The sequence below is a fragment of the Melanerpes formicivorus genome, unplaced genomic scaffold (genome assembly GCF_026170545.1).
Source record: "Melanerpes formicivorus ecotype bairdi unplaced genomic scaffold, bMelFor1.0.p_v2 SCAF_13, whole genome shotgun sequence".
In the NCBI taxonomy this organism is placed as follows: domain Eukaryota; kingdom Metazoa; phylum Chordata; class Aves; order Piciformes; family Picidae; genus Melanerpes; species Melanerpes formicivorus.
In genome coordinates, this window is record NW_027142365.1 from 1168300 (window position 1) to 1183807 (window position 15508).

At 66.3% G+C, this 15508-nt stretch overlaps 1 protein-coding gene across 2 annotated transcripts; it reads right to left on the bottom strand.

Moving 5' to 3' along the window:
• Window positions 1–326: 326 nt before the first annotated feature.
• CSPG5 (chondroitin sulfate proteoglycan 5) lies at window positions 327–13015 on the bottom strand. Of its 2 annotated transcripts, none has more exons than XM_068145790.1 (5): window positions 12864–13012; window positions 9731–11018; window positions 8240–8428; window positions 6925–6997; window positions 327–1071 (listed from the first exon to the last, which is right to left on the bottom strand). In XM_068145790.1, the coding sequence occupies exons 1-5, from the start codon at window positions 12931–12933 to the stop codon at window positions 904–906; spliced, it is 1788 nt and encodes a 595-aa protein (XP_068001891.1). In that variant the 5' UTR covers window positions 12934–13012; the 3' UTR covers window positions 327–903. The 2 variants fall into 2 exon arrangements, with proteins under 2 accessions (XP_068001891.1, XP_068001892.1); XM_068145791.1 differs by lacking the exon at window positions 327–1071 and adding an exon at window positions 4983–5888 and having other exon boundaries at window positions 12864–13015.
• Window positions 13016–15508: the final 2493 nt, after the last annotated feature.

Below are 15508 nucleotides of genomic sequence, written 5' to 3' on the forward strand. Positions count from 1 at the left end.
AGCCCCAGATCCTCCCAGTACCCTGTGCAGCTCCATGGAGAGGAGGCTGCTTGGGCAGGAGGTGGCTGGGGGCATGCTGCTGGTGACAGCTCCACCCCAAGTGCAGCCACCCGTGGTGGGGACAGGGCTGGGGACAGGGCTGGGGACAGGGCAGAGCCCAAGCCCCCAGGGTGTGCCGGCGGCAGCCACGCAGCTGGGACGGGCAGCGCCCCGCAGGGTGGCAGGAGGGCAGGGGCAGTGGGGTGGCCTGGGTGGCACTCAGGGGAGCCAGGCCTGGCCCTGCTGTGCCGGTCAGGAGATGTCAGACAGCAGCAGGAGGCTCAGCCTTAAAAAAACAACCCCAAAAAAAAGTTTATTTCAAGATCTTGCTCATTGTTATTATCCTCAGCACCATCCTCATCCTCAGCACCATCCTCAGCACCATCCTCATCCTCATGAGCATTATCAGCACCTCTTTTGTTCCCTCTTGCTGTCGGTTTCAGCTGTATTCCAATAACCAAACCAAACCGAAAAGGGGCAGGGGGGAGGGGCTGGGGGCAGAGGGGTAGGGGCTCCGAGTACAAAAAAAGTCAGTGGGGGAAGGGCAGAGGTTTAGAAACCACAGAGCTGAGCTAAGCCAAAGCGAGAGACACGGACGGAGCACGACCCCCAACCCCCCCTACGACACGGCGCGGACGAGGGAGACCCCCCCCGGAGCCCTCGGCCTCGGGAGGAGTCTCCACCGATTGCGTTTTCCTTTGTTTTCTTCTCCTCTGTACAAAACACACCGAAAGCATGCCGGGGAGCGGGGCGGGGGCGCAGGGCGGGCGGGGGGCGCAGGGGGGGCAGGGGGGAAAACCCGAGAGGGTGAGAGAGGAGCCGCGGGGGCTGGCGAGGGGCTGGCTGCCGCTCCCACCCCCCTGCTCACGTCAGGTTGTTCTGCAGGCAGTTGAGCTCTCCGGCGTCCTGCTCGCCCTTGCCGGCGCTGCCGTCGTGCTTGGGGGACGTGGAGCTGTGGATGTTGAGCGGCTCCTCGTCCTTCAGGCAGGACTTCAGCGAGTCCTGCAGCTTGTGCGCAGCGCTGGGGTCGTCCTGCCGGGAGAGGTGGGGCGGGAGGTCAGGAGAGGACCACGATGTGGAAGCACAGAGTCACAGAGTGGTTTGGGTCGGACGGGACCCATCCAGCTCCAACCTCCTGCCATGGGCAGGGACACCTCCCACTGGAGCTCAGGGCCTCATCCAGCCTGGGCTCGAACACGTCCAGGGCTGAGGCATCCACAGCTTCTCTGGGCAACCTGTTCCAGTGCCTCACCACCCCCAGACTAAAGAACTTCTTCCTGATGTCCAACTTAAAGCTCCCCTGCTCCAGTTTCAAACCGCTGCCTCTGGCCCTGTCACCCCAGGACCTGCTGAGCATTCCCTCCCCAGCTCTCCTGCAGCCCTGCAGGTACTGGAAAGCTGCTCTGAGGTTTCCTGGGAGCCTTCTCTTCTCCAGGCTGGGGGGGGTCAGGAGATGACTCTTCCAGGGGGACACTTGCAGTGTCCCTGCACACAACCCAGCACCCCCACCCCCCGGGAGGGCTGTCCAGAGGGGAACAGGACCAGAGAATGGTTTGGGCTGGAGGAGATCTTTTAAGCTCTCTCAGCTGCTCCTCCCCAGGCTGTTCTCCAGACCTTTCCCAGCTCTGTTGCCCTTCTCTGGACTCACTCCAGCTCCTCAATGTCCTTCTGGGAGTGAGGGACTCAAAGCTGACCTCAGGATGTGAGATGTATGCTTCCCCTCACCAGTGCCCAGTCTGGGGGGATGATCCCTGCCCTGCTTCTGCTGGCCACACCACTGCTGATCCAAGCCAGGCTGCTGGTGGCTTGCTTGGCCCCCAGGGCACCCCCTGATCATCTCCAGCCACTGTCACCAGCTCCTCCAGGTGGTAATTCCAGCCACTCTGCCCCCATCCTGGAGAACACCAACCTCCTGCCCCTGTGCACACACCAACCTCCTGTCCCTGTGCACACACCAACCTCCTGCCCCTGTGCACACACCAACCTCCTGTCCCTATGCACACACCAACCTCCTGTCCCTGTGCACACACCAATGCCCTGTCCCTGTGCACACACCAACCTCCTGTCTCTGAGCACACACCAACCTCCTGTCCCTGTGCACACACCAACCTCCTGTCCCTGTGCACACACCAACCTCCTGCCCCTGAGCACACACCAACCTCCTGTCCCTGTGCACACACCAACCTCCTGCCCCTGAGCACACACCAACCTCCTGTCCCTGTGCACACACCAACCTCCTGCCCCTGTGCACACACCAATGCCCTGTCCCTGAGCACACACCAACCTCCTGTCCCTGAGCACACACCAATGCCCTGTCCCTGAGCACACACCAATGCCCTGTCCCTGAGCACACACCAATGCCCTGTCCCTGTGCACACACCAATGCCCTGTCCCTGAGCACACACCAACCTCCTGTCCCTGAGCACACACCAACCTCCTGCCCCTGTGCACACACCAACCTCCTGTCCCTGTGCACACACCAATGCCCTGCCCCTGTGCACACACCAATGCCCTGCCCCTGTGCACACACCAACCTCCTGTCCCTGTGCACACACCAATGCCCTGCCCCTGTGCACACACCAACCTCCTGCCCCTGTGCACACACCAACCTCCTGCCCCCTGTGCACACACCAATCTCCTGTCCCTGAGCACACACCAATGCCCTGTCCCTGTGCACACACCAATGCCCTGCCCCTGTGCACACACCAATGCCCTGCCCCTGTGCACACACCAACCTCCTGTCCCTGTGCACACACCAACCTCCTGTCCCTGTGCACACACCAATGCCCTGTCCCTGTGCACACACCAACCTCCTGTCCCTGTGCACACACCAATGCCCTGTCCCTGTGCACACACCAACCTCCTGCCCCTGTGCACACACCAACCTCCTGTCCCTGAGCACACACCAATGCCCTGCCCCTGTGCACACACCAACCTCCTGTCCCTGTGCACACACCAACCTCCTGCCCCTGTGCACACACCAACGCCCTGCCCCTGTGCACACACCAATGCCCTGCCCCTGTGCACACACCAACCTCCTGCCCCTGTGCACACACCAATGCCCTGCCCCTGTGCACACACCAACCTCCTGTCCCTGTGCACACACCAACCTCCTGCCCCTGTGCACACACCAACCTCCTGTCCCTGTGCACACACCAACCTCCTGCCCCTGTGCACACACCAACCTCCTGTCCCTGTGCACACACCAATGCCCTGCCCCTGTGCACACACCAATGCCCTGTCCCTGTGCACACACCAACCTCCTGTCCCTGAGCACACACCAACCTCCTGCCCCTGTGCACACACCAACCTCCTGTCCCTGAGCACACACCAACCTCCTGTCTCTGAGCACACACCAACCTCCTGCCCCTGTGCACACACCAATGCCCTGCCCCTGTGCACACACCAACCTCCTGTCCCTGAGCACACACCAACCTCCTGTCCCTGTGCACACACCAATGCCCTGTCCCTGTGCACACACCAACCTCCTGTCCCTGTGCACACACCAACCTCCTGTCCCTGTGCACACACCAATGCCCTGTCCCTGTGCACACACCAACCTCCTGTCCCTGTGCACACACCAACCTCCTGCCCCTGTGCACACACCAACCTCCTGTCCCTGTGCACACACCAATGCCCTGCCCCTGTGCACACACCAATGCCCTGTCCCTGTGCACACACCAACCTCCTGCCCCTGTGCACACACCAACCTCCTGCCCCTGTGCACACACCAATGCCCTGTCCCTGTGCACACACCAACCTCCTGCCCCTGTGCACACACCAATGCCCTGCCCCTGTGCACACACCAACCTCCTGCCCCTGTGCACACACCAATGCCCTGCCCCTGTGCACACACCAACCTCCTGTCCCTGTGCACACACCAATGCCCTGCCCCTGTGCACACACCAACCTCCTGCCCCTGTGCACACACCAACCTCCTGCCCCTGTGCACACACCAATGCCCTGTCCCTGTGCACACACCAACCTCCTGCCCCTGTGCACACACCAATGCCCTGCCCCTGTGCACACACCAACCTCCTGCCCCTGTGCACACACCAATGCCCTGCCCCTGTGCACACACCAACCTCCTGTCCCTGTGCACACACCAACCTCCTGCCCCTGTGCACACACCAATGCCCTGCCCCTGTGCACACACCAACCTCCTGCCCCTGTGCACACACCAATGCCCTGCCCCTGTGCACACACCAACCTCCTGTCCCTGTGCACACACCAACCTCCTGTCCCTGTGCACACACCAACCTCCTGCCCCTGTGCACACACCAACCTCCTGTCCCTGTGCACACACCAACCTCCTGCCCCTGTGCACACACCAACCTCCTGCCCCTGTGCACACACCAATGCCCTGCCCCTGTGCACACACCAATCTCCTGCCCCTGTGCACACACCAACCTCCTGTCCCTGTGCACACACCAACCTCCTGCCCCTGTGCACACACCAACCTCCTGCCCCTGTGCACACACCAATGCCCTGCCCCTGTGCACACACCAATGCCCTGCCCCTGTGCACACACCAACCTCCTGCCCCTGTGCACACACCAACCTCCTGCCCCTGTGCACACACCAATGCCCTGCCCCTGTGCACACACCAATGCCCTGTCCCTGTGCACACACCAATCTCCTGTCCCTGTGCACACACCAATCTCCTGTCCCTGTGCACACACCAACCTCCTGCCCCCTGCACACAGATCTGCACACAGGGGATCAGGTAGCTCAGCACTGTGGGGGCTGGCAGGTGAGAAGGTCCAGCCAGGCTGTGCTGCTCTTCCCCACCCCATGCCACCTCCAGCACCCAAAGCTGCTTGCCAACAGCACCCAGGAGCTGCTCTGGCCACAGGAGCCATCACTCTCTCCACCCCTCCAGCTGCCCACCCTGCCCCACCTCCCACCCGTCCCCCTGCCCATTTCCAGCCTGGCTCAGCTCATCGTGCCCAGGAGAAGCAGGACAGGGCTGGGCAAGAGCCCCAAGGGTTTATTGCGGTTCGTTAGCGTACAGCTGCCCTGCCCTGCCGCCGGCCCAGCTCGGGAGGCCTCTCCCCAACAGCTCCCCATGGCTGCTGGCACCACCTCTGCCCCGGGGCTGGGCTGTGCCCCAGGCCTGTCCTGCATCCGCGGGGAAGGCAGCCCTGGAGCTCTGGCCGTGCTGGGTCACGTCTGTGCCCGGCTGGTGCTGGCGTCGCTGGTGGTGCAGGAGGAGCCCTGGAGCGGGAGGCTGTGGGGGCAGGATGGGCTGTGGTGGTGAGGAGCACGCTGGCACCGTGTTGGTGCCACCCACATGGCAAGTGACAGATGGATGGAGGCCCCCAAGAGCTGGTTCACATGAGGCTGGGAAGCCTCCATCTTCTGGGCAGTGACTTGCTGAGCAGTGCCCGGCGGGTCCAGGGTCACACTGCCGGCTCCCTGGCAAACCCCAGGGGGTGGGCACCTCTGTGGGGGCACCCAACCTCCTCCCTCAACAGAGGGGCTGCAGCCTGTGTCCCCAGAAACGGCTTTCCTGGGTGAGCCCTGCCGTGCCCTCGTCCTCCTCACGCCGCATCCCAGGCACGGTGTGCCACCGCAGGACCCAGCCCTCTGCGTGCCAGGGGGCAAGGAGTGGGGCAGAGCCCAGAGGGGCGCTGAGCAGCAGCAGCAAGTTCAGCCCAAGGTTCCTCCTCTTCGCAGCAGGGAGCCGGCTGCAGGAGCCTCCAGCCAGGCTGGCCGGGCCGGGGCCGGGGCTCTGGCTGCCAGGTGTGGTCAGCAGAGGGGGACAGGCGGCGGTGGGGACGGCAGGGGCTAGGGGGACCTAAGCTGCTCCTCCTCAGGTGCCTGCTCGGCAAAGCCCTTCGCTTCTCTCTGGGTTTGAAAGAGGAGGGTGGCAGAGCAGCCCAGGCTGGGACAGCAGCCCAGGCTGGCACAAGGGCAGCCACGGCCCTACCATGCCAGCAGCATCCTGGCGTCTTTCACCCTCCTCATCTGCTGGTCCTGCCCCAGTGATGCCCCAGAGATGCTCCTCTGGTTCTGCCCCAGCAGAGCCCCAACCAGAGAGCATCGTCTGCCAGAGCCACTTCACACTGGCTGTCCCCTCCCTGAACATGCCAGCGTGGCCACCCCTGCCAGCCACGTGCAGAGCCGCAGCCACCAGGCAGCTCCTCGGAGAGCCATGCAGGCAGGAGGGGAAGAGGACAGGGGGACACTGGGGTGACACTGACCACCCTCCCTTGGCTCTGGTTTGGGTAGTTGGGCAGGATGAAACCCAGCAGGACCCAGCAGAGAGAGGAGAGAGCGGTGGTCACGGTGAGGGGGGACAGAGTGGTGGTCATGGTGTGAAGGGGACAGAGTGGTGGTCACAGTGAGGGGGGACAGAGAGGTGGTCATGGTGTGAAGGGGACAGAGTGGTGGTCATGGTGAGGGGGGACAGAGTGGTGGTCGTGGTGTGAAGGGGACAGAGTGGTGGTCATGGTGTGAAGGGGACAGAGTGGTGGTCGTGGTGAGGGGGGGACAGAGTGGTGGTCGTGGTGTGAAGGGGACAGAGTGGTGGTCATGGTGTGAAGGGGACAGAGTGGTGGTCGTGGTGAGGGGGGGACAGAGTGGTGGCTGTGGTGTGAAGGGGACAGAGTGGTGGTCATGGTGTGAAGGGGACAGAGTGGTGGTCATGGTGAGGGGGGACAGAGTGGTGGCTGTGGTGTGAAGGGGACAGAGTGGTGGTCATGGTGTGAAGGGGACAGAGTGGTGGTCGTGGTGGGGTGAGGACAGGGAGCAGGGGTGGATCCCGTGGTGATGCCAACCCCCAGGACCAGGGGTGAAGGGGAGAGGTGAGACATTATGTGTCAGAGGGCCAAGAGCAGGCCAGCAAGGGGGAGGAGGGGACAGAGCCATGCAGCCTCCTTACGTTGGGGTGGGAGCCCTCGGCGATGGTGGAGAGGGAGAAGTTGTCGTTGTGCAGCTCGGAGGGGGTGCGGTATCTGCAGGGGCACAGGAGAGCACAGCAGTCAGACCAGGGATGCCAGCTGGCACCCCTGGCACCCCCGGCTTTCTTCTGGGGTGCTGGGAGGGCAAGTGTCTTCAGGGTGGAGGTTTGGGGGCTAAATGTTCCCAGGTCTGGGAGGTATTGGGGATGGATGACCCCAGGCATGGAGATTTGGGTCTAAATGCCCCCAGGGATGGAGGTCTGGGGGTTAAATGTCTCCAGGGACAGAGATCTAGGGCTAAGTGTCCCCAGGGATGAAGGTTTGGGGGTTAAATGCCCCCAGGGATGGAGGTCTGGGGGTTAAATGCCTCCAGGGACAGAGATCTAGGGCTAAGTGTCCCCAGGGATGAAGGTTTGGGGGTTAAATGCCCCCAGGGATGGAGGTCTGGGGGTTAAATGCCTCCAGGGACAGAGATCTAGGGCTAAGTGTCCCCGGGGATGAAGGTTTGGGGCTAAATGTCCCCAGATGTGGTGTTTTGGGGTCAGATGCCCTCAGCTCGGGGGTTCTGGAGCTAAAAGCCTCCAGCTTTGGTACTTTGGTGGGGGTTAAATGCTCCCAGATTTGGGGGGTTGGGGTGAATGCCCCCGACTCTGGTACCGGGGGTGTGGGGGGTGCTAACTACTCCCAGCTCTGGTATCTGGGGGGGCTAAAAGCCTGCAGCTCTGGGGGCTGGGGCAGTGAGGGCAGCCCAGGGCAGGCAGGAACCGCAGGCTTCCCAGGACCGGAGAGGGAGCCCCGAGGGCTGGCACCACTTTGGCCGCTAATTACACTTGGCACTTCCAGACACTAATTAACAGCTCATTAGGGACTCAGACTGGGAGGACTTTCTCCTCCTCAGCTCCAGAGAGATGGGCAGCAATAGCTGGGGCAGGCAGGGGGTGACCCCAAGCTTGTTACCCCCTCCAAGCCCTGTCCCCAGGGACAGAGTGGGGAGCATCCCCAGCGGCTGCGGGCAGGAGCCCAGCTGGTGGCCCCAGCTCCCAGCGCAGCAGATTAACTGGTGCCAGCCAGGAGCAGCTTAAAAGGATTAAGTGTGGAGCAGGAGCCGCAAGCCACGGCCCCACCTCCAGGAGCTTCCCCACCGCCCTGTCCCCATCAGCACCCGGGGGTCCTGGTGACACCACACAGAGACAGGACCACATCCAGCCCAGAGACTGAGGCCACCCAAAGCACTGCAGCTACCGAGGTGCCACCTCGGGGCGGGGGGCCGGCAGCCCCGGGGCCGGTGGCACTCACTTGGTCTTGCGCAGTTTGCTGTTCTCCGTTTTGAGCAGGTAGAGCTTCTTGGCGAAGAAGACAGTGAGCATGAAGAGCAGCAGCACCACCAGGGCGGCCGAGCCCACGGCCACGCACAGCACCTGGAAGTCGGTGACGATGGCCTCGCAGCGTGTCCCCTTGTGCCATGTGTAGTCCTGCGTGTTGCACCTGCCAGGGCCACACCGTTAGGCTCCTTCCCCACCCCCCCCGAACCTCTCCCCTGCCCCACAGAGTGTCCCTGGAGGGATACCCACAGCTGTACCAATCCCAGCGTGGGAGGGGTCGGGAGGGAGCTCTGGAGCTCCCCCAGCCCAAGCCCTGCTCCAGCAGGGCACCCACAGCACAGTGCCCAGGGGCACAGTGCCCAGGGGAGACTCCACAGCCTCTCTGGGCAGCCTGGGACAGGCCTCCAGCAGCCTCACACCAGAGAAGTTTCTCTTCCCGCTCAGGTGGAACCCAGGAGGTTTGTGCCCTCTGCCCCTTGTGCTGTCCCTGGGCACCTTCATCCTCACACTCTCAGCCTCTCCTTCAGACGAGGGGGTCTGAGACTGGGGACACACCCAAGGGCCGCCCTGAGAGGGGTGACACCCCCAGGCGCTGGGGCCAAGCGAGATGGGTGACAGTGGGGACACAGGAGTGGAGATGGGGAGGGTCCCTTCTAGGTGACGCTCAACCTCCACACCCCCCTCTCACATCCCTGCTGGGCCCCAGCGGGGTGGCCGCTGGGGACGTGGCCGGGGACAGCCCTGCCGCGCCGCCCACCCCCTGCCCCCCGTGCGGGCGGGCTCGGTGCCAGCCGTGCGCCGCGTGCCGAGCCGCTGGGCGCAGCCGGCAGCAGCCCTCCCCGGGCACAATCTGCCAGGGCCGATTAGCGCCGAGGCTCCGCAGCGCCGGCTGCCTGCCCCTGACCTAATTCCTGCCCAGCCGCCGCTTGGGGGGGCAGGGAAAGCCCTCCCGGCTCCCAGCGGGGTGGGGATGAGGAGTAAAAGGGAGCTGGGTGGGCTGCAGGGGATGGAGAGGCTGGGAATGGGGAACAGGGGGTGGGAGAGGCTGGGAATGGGGAACAGGGGGTGGGAGAGGCTGGGAATGGGGAACAGGGGGTGGGAGAGGCTGGGAATGGGGTGTGTGAGAGAGAGAGAGGTTAGGAATGGGGTGCACAGAGGATGCAGGATCTGGAATGAGATGTGTGGGGAATGAGGTGCATGAAGGAGGGTTCGGAGCCTGGGAATGGGGTGCATGGAGACAGAAAGCCCAGGGGTGGGGCGCATGGGGATGGACAGGCTGGGAACGAGGTCCCCATGTCCAGGAAGGGGGGGTGAAGGATGGAGAACCCAGCGACAGTGAGTGCGTGAGGGATGGTGAGCCCAGGGACGGGGTACCCAGAGAGCACAAGGATGAGGTGCACAGGGATGAGGAGCCCCTGCATGCACCCCCGGTCTCCCCGGGACCCCCGGTGCCCCCGGCCCTTACCGGCAGAAGGCCCCGTGGCTCTCCACCAGGTAGCACTGGCCGCCGTTGTGGCAGTAGCTGGGGACGAGGTCGCAGAGGGAGCGGCAGGAGCTGTTGTGCCTCACGTAGCCGCTCGGGCACTCGCTGCCGTTCTCCGCCCGGCCCCGCTCCCCGGGCCGTGCCCGCGCCGTGGGGCTGACCCCCGTCACCCCCGAGGGCTGCAGCGGGGCCATGTCTCGACGCCCGGTGGGTCGGGGGTCCCGTGGCGCCGGCTGGACGCCGGGCACGGCCGAGGCGGGCGGCCGGTAACCATTCTCATCCTCCAGCCCATCTTCCTCCTCCTCCAGCTCTTCCTCCTCATCCTCCTCCAGCTCGTCGTCCTCGTCCCCGTCGGCATAGAAGGAGGTGGTGGGGTAGAAATCGGCCTCGTCGAAGGGCGTGAAGTCGTCGTAGAGCTCATGCAGGGCCCACGGCGTGGCCGCCTCCTCCGGCTCCCGCCGCCGTGCCGAGCCGGCTGGCCCCCGGCCGCCCCCGGGGAAGCCCCCCAGTCCCTCTCCCCCCTCGAACAGGTCGTAGTAGTCAACGTCGATGATCTCGGAGGCCGTCCGGTCAACCGGCTGCTCTGCCGGGCCCGGGGTGACCGTGATGGGCTCCTCCAGCCAGGTCAGATCCGTCCGGCCGCGGGCCCCCTGTGCTGGGGCCGGGCTGGATGTGGCCCCCCAAAGCTCTGGGGGACGCCCCGAGTCCCCCGCGGCACCGGGCACAAGGCTGGGGTCAGCCAGCACGGGGGTCCGCGGGGCGGCCGAGCCCCCGGCCGTCAGCAGCAGGTCGGATTCGGCCGAGTCGGTGGCGAGCTGCGAGCCGGGGGGGCTCGGCGGGGCGGCTGTGAGCTCCCCAAAGCCCCCCGGGCTGGGCAGGGAGGCTCGCGTGGGTCGTTCCCCGCTCCCCGGCTCCTCGGGGCTGCCCAGTGCCACCGGCACCGTCCCCCCATCACCGGGCCAGGTGACGGCAGCCTGCCCGTCCTCCATCCTTGGGGGCAGAGCGCTGGCATCGCCCTCCCCGGCGCACCCCGCGCACCCCTCCGCCATCGCTGGGTCCGTGGTGGCGGCCGTGTCCCCCCCGGGGGGGTCTAGTTGGGGTCCTGCCGGGGGTTCGCCGCTCGTTGTGACCCCCCCAGGACCGGTGCCGTTGCTGGGTCCCCCCAGGGGCTCTCTGCTCGCTGGGTCCCATCTTGGGGGGCTGCTCCCCAGAGAACCCTCCCAGGCTCTGCCCTCAGCCTTGCTGGCGTTCTGGGGGAACCACTTGGATGCTAGAGGGGAACAAGGAGAGAAAGAGGTGTCAGAGGTGCCCCCCACTCCCGGGGGAGGCTCCGCTGGCCTCGGGGTGTGGGAGTGGTGCCCTGGGGGATCCCCACCCGCTCAACCTTGCGCCCGTCATGATAAAGGATTTTGGGGGGGGGCTGCACCCCGAGGCTTTTACAGCTCCTCCTGGGGACCAAAGGGACAACCCCCGCAGCGCCCACAGCTCCGGGGTCCCCCCACGCCTGCACCAGCCCCGGGCACCACCCTGCCAGCTCTGCGACCCCCCCCAGTGTGACACAGCCCCCCCAAGCCAAGCTGGCCCTGGCCCAGATCCTTTAGCTGTCCTTACAATGGGATCCAGCCCCCCGCAAAGGGATCCAGCCCCCTCCTCAGCGTGCCCCACCCCCCTTTGCAAGGTGATCTAGACCCCGCAAAGGATCCACACCGCCCCCAAACACATCCAGTCCTCCCTACACAGGGATCCAGCCCCGCGCCACCGGATCCACTCCCACCAAGACACCTCCACCCCCCCGCGAGGGGATCCAGCCCTCCTCTGTGCCCTGCAAGCGCCCCCTACACACAACGGGATCCACCTCCCTTGCAAGGGGATCCACCCCCTTGCTACGGGATCCAGCCCCCTCCTGGTTCCTGCGAGTCCCCCACACCATCACAAGAGGATCCATCCCCCTTGGCTATGGATCCACCCCACGCACACCCACTGCCCTGCAATGGAATCCAGCCTTCTGAGAAGGGGATCCAGCCCCTGCCAGTGCCCCCCACAGTCACAAGAGGATCCAGCCCCTGCCAGGGAATCCATCCCCGCTCTGGTTCCTGCAGCTGCACCCAGTGCACAGATCCAGGCTGCTGCAACAGGATCCAACCTCCCCTCTGCAAGGGAATCCAGCCCCGGCAAGGAGATCCAGCCCGCCTCAGGCTCCTGCAGCTGTGCCCCAAACACACCGTGGGGCCCAGCCCCACCCCCGGAGGGACCCAGACCCCAGCAAGGAGATCCAGTCCCTACTAAGGGGATCCAGCCCTGCAGATGCACCCCACACGTAAAGGGAATCCATCTCCCTGCAACAGGATCCGGGATCCCTCCCAGCATGGGAAACCAGCCCCGCCAAGGGATGATCCAGCCCCCTACAGGGGACCCAGCCCCTTGGAAAGGAGATTCAGCCCCCGGCAAGGGGACCCAGCCCCTTGGAAAGGAGATTCAGCCCCCGGCAAGGGGATCCAGCCCCTTGGAAAGGAGATTCAGCCCCCGGCAAGGGGACCCAGCCCTCCTCTGGCTCCTGCAGAGGCACCCACTCCACACAAGGAGATCCAGACGCCCCAAAAAGGATCCATCCTCCGGCAAGGAGATCCAGCCCACCCTGCAAGAGGCTCCAGCCCTCTGCAATGGGATCCAGTCCCCTTCCAAGGGGATCCAGCCCCTCTAAAATGGAATCCAGCACCCTGCAAAAGGATACAGCCCCCTTCCAAGGGGACTCAACCCCTCTAAAAGGAACCCAGCCCCCAGCAGGGGGAACAATCCCACCCCGAAGGAGGCTGCAGCTCCCTGCAATGGGATCCCCTCGCCGCAGTGATCCAGCCCCCCCAGAGGATCCAGCCCCCTCACCAGGGGATCTCCCCCGGCTCCTGCAGAGGAACGCAGCCCCTACCGAGGACCACCGAGCTCCCCCCGAACGGGGGATCCGTGTTTTCCCCGGGCTCCATCTCCCCCCTCCGCCCTCCTACAGGTGCTCGCCCCCCGCCCCCCGCCCGGATCCGTTTTCCCCGGTGCCCCCCGGCGCGGCCCCGCTGCAGGATGCGGCCCCATCCCGCGTTCCCCCCCCGCCACCGCCGGTCCGTACCGAGGGCTCCGAGCGGCAGCAGCAGGACGATGGCGAGGGCGGCGCGGGGCCGGGCAGCCGCGGGGGCCATGGCGGCATCGGACCGGGGCCGCCGCCGCCGCCGCCACCGGGACCGGGACCGGCAGCGCCTCCGCCCGCGCCCCGCAGCCGCCGCCGCCGCTGCTCCGGCTCCGCACCGGGGGGGGCCGGGCCGGGCCGGGCTGGGGGCGGGCGGCAGCTACGGGCCCCGCCCGCGGGGTTGGGGACAGCGATGGCACCGCCGGGACACCCCCGGTAGCATCGGGAACCCTTCGGCAGCGTCGGAACCCCCTCGCCCCCCCTAAGGAGCGCCGGGGACAGCCCCCCTCCCCCCCCTCCCGGTAGCAAAGGGAACCCCAAGGCAGCATCGGCACCCCCCGCGCCCCGGTAACGCCCCGGGACCCCCCAGGCAACACCGGGAACGCCCAGACATTATCCGACCCCACCCCGGTAGCACCGGGGGCCCCAGGCAGCACCGGGACCACCGGGATACCCCCAGGCGACACCGAGCCCCCCCCCAGACAGCATCGGACTGCCCTGCCGGCGGCACCGGGACCCTGTCAGACAACACCGGGCACCCCCAGACTACATCGGGACCCCCCCGCCTCAGCATCCGCAGGGACCCCAGCCCCCAGCCCCCTCCAGGCATCACCGAGCCCTTCCCCGCTCGCAGCAGCCCAGAGCCCTCGACACGGGACCCAGCCCAGCATCGCCCCCAGCCCCCTTCGCTGAACGCCCCCCCCCCCCCAAATTCCTTCTGCATTCCCTCCCCAGCACTGGGACCCCTCGCTGAGCCCCACCTAAAACTGCTCCCGCATGGGGACAGCCCCCTTACCCACCGCCCCACACCCCCCTTGCACTGGGACATCCCTGCCCTGGACCCCTCCTGGCTCCGGCACAGATGGGTGACAGACCACCTGTGACCCCCCCGAACTAGGCAGGGTGCGGGCAGGGTGCGGGCAGGGGCCGGGGGGCGCCAGGCTGCCACAGCGGCTGGAGATGGAGCATGGGAAGAGCCGGGAGAAGCCGCACGGACGTGACCAGCCTGGCAATAGGGCTGGGGGCGAGCCAGGGGGGCTGTGGGCAGGCAGCGGGCAGGCAGGGACCCCCCCTCGCCCCCCGGACTCCTCCCTGGCCTCCGGCTCCGCTCCGTCCCCGTCCGGAGCGGCGCAGCGGGGGTGGCACCCAGCTCCTGCAGGTGGCACCGAGCCGGGGGGGCACCCAGCCCACCGGCGCCCCCGGGCCCCGCCTCCGCAGGGGATGTTGTGGCTTTGTGCCTGGGGGCACCCCGGGTCCTGCCAGGGGGAGGTCAGCCCGGACCCACCCTTGGCCGTCCCCTGCCCTGCTCACCCCAAGGCCACCTTTGTCTCCCAGGGCTTGCCAAGGTCACCCCCGTGACCACCAGCCGCGGCACAGCAACGCTGCCCACGGCCTGCCCCCTGCCCCCAGCCTGCCCCTGCCCCCCAAACCCTGCCCCCCAAGCCCTGCAGCCTGCAGCCAGGAGCCCCCAGCCTGCCCCCTGCCCCCCAAACCCTGCAGCCAGGAGCCCCCAGCCTGCCTCCTGCCCCCCAAACCCTGCAGCCTGCAGCCAGGAGCCCCCAGCCTGCATCCCACAACCCAAACCTCACTTTCCAGCTCCCACAACCCACCGCCCAGCTCTCACCTCCTCCGTCCCACATCCAACCCCCCCCCCCCCCAGCACGCAGCAGGTGCCCCTGGCCCCAGCGGGGGACCCCCCCAGCTCAGCGCTGGGAGCCCCCAGCCCTGCCGCCCTCCCCTAGGCTATACTGGCGGCACTGGACCGGGGGGAACCCCCGCGCTGGGAACAAGCTGCTCTCTGTGCCTGCTCCCAGGGGGCTGCCCCTGCCCAGCATTCCCCGGCCCTGGTTTCCAAGGGGACCGGCCAGGGGCCGCGGGGTGGCCGGGGGGACACGGCTGTGAGGGGGGAGAGGGGCTGGGAAGAGCCCCTGGGATCGCACCGGGATCTGACTGGGATCGCACCGGGATCTGACTGGGATCCCATGCACTGCCCGGGGCTGGGGCTGGACTCTGGAGCCTCCCCCAGCACTGGCCGGCAGCCCGGCCCTGGAGCTGGGGACAGTGGGGACAATGCAGAGCAGGGAGGGTGGCAGAGCCCAGCCCGGGGGGGAAGCAGCACCTGAGCGTCTCAGCACCGCTGCTACAAACCTACCTCAGCTTCCTCTCCATGGCTGCCTGGGGCTGCCCTCAGAGGCAGCAGCAGAGGGTTGGGTGAAGGTGGCAGGGGGCAGGCAGGGGGTGAGGATTCCTCACCGTGGCAGAAGCCCTGGAGCAGAACCAGCAGCAGCTCCTTGCCCTGGTGCAGAACCTGCAGCAGCTCCTTGCTCTGGAGCAGAACCTGCAGCAGCTCCTTGCCCTGGAGCAGAACCAGCAGCAGCTCCTTGCTCTGGAGCAGAACCAGCAGCAGCTCCTTGCTCTGGAGCAGAACCAGCAGCAGCTCCTTGCTCTGGAGCAGAACCAGCAGCAGCTCCTTGCTCTGGAGCAGAACCAGCAGCAGCTCCTTGCTCTGGAGCAGAACCAGCAGCAGCTCCTTGCTCTGGAGCAGAACCAGCAGCAGCTCCTTGCTCTGGAGCAGAACCAGCAGCAGC

Excerpts from the sequence above, each read along its gene's own strand:
- CSPG5 (XM_068145790.1), bottom strand. The coding sequence starts at position 12,933 with ATGGCCCCCGCGGCTGCCCGGCCCCGCGCCGCCCTCGCCATCGTCCTG. Across the intron at positions 8,429-9,730 it reads AGCCACGGGGCCTTCTGCCG|GTGCAACACGCAGGACTACA; the intron begins GTAAGGGCCGGG and ends TGGCCCTGGCAG. Across the intron at positions 6,998-8,239 it reads AGCAAACTGCGCAAGACCAA|ATACCGCACCCCCTCCGAGC; the intron begins GTGAGTGCCACC and ends GTGCCCCTGCAG.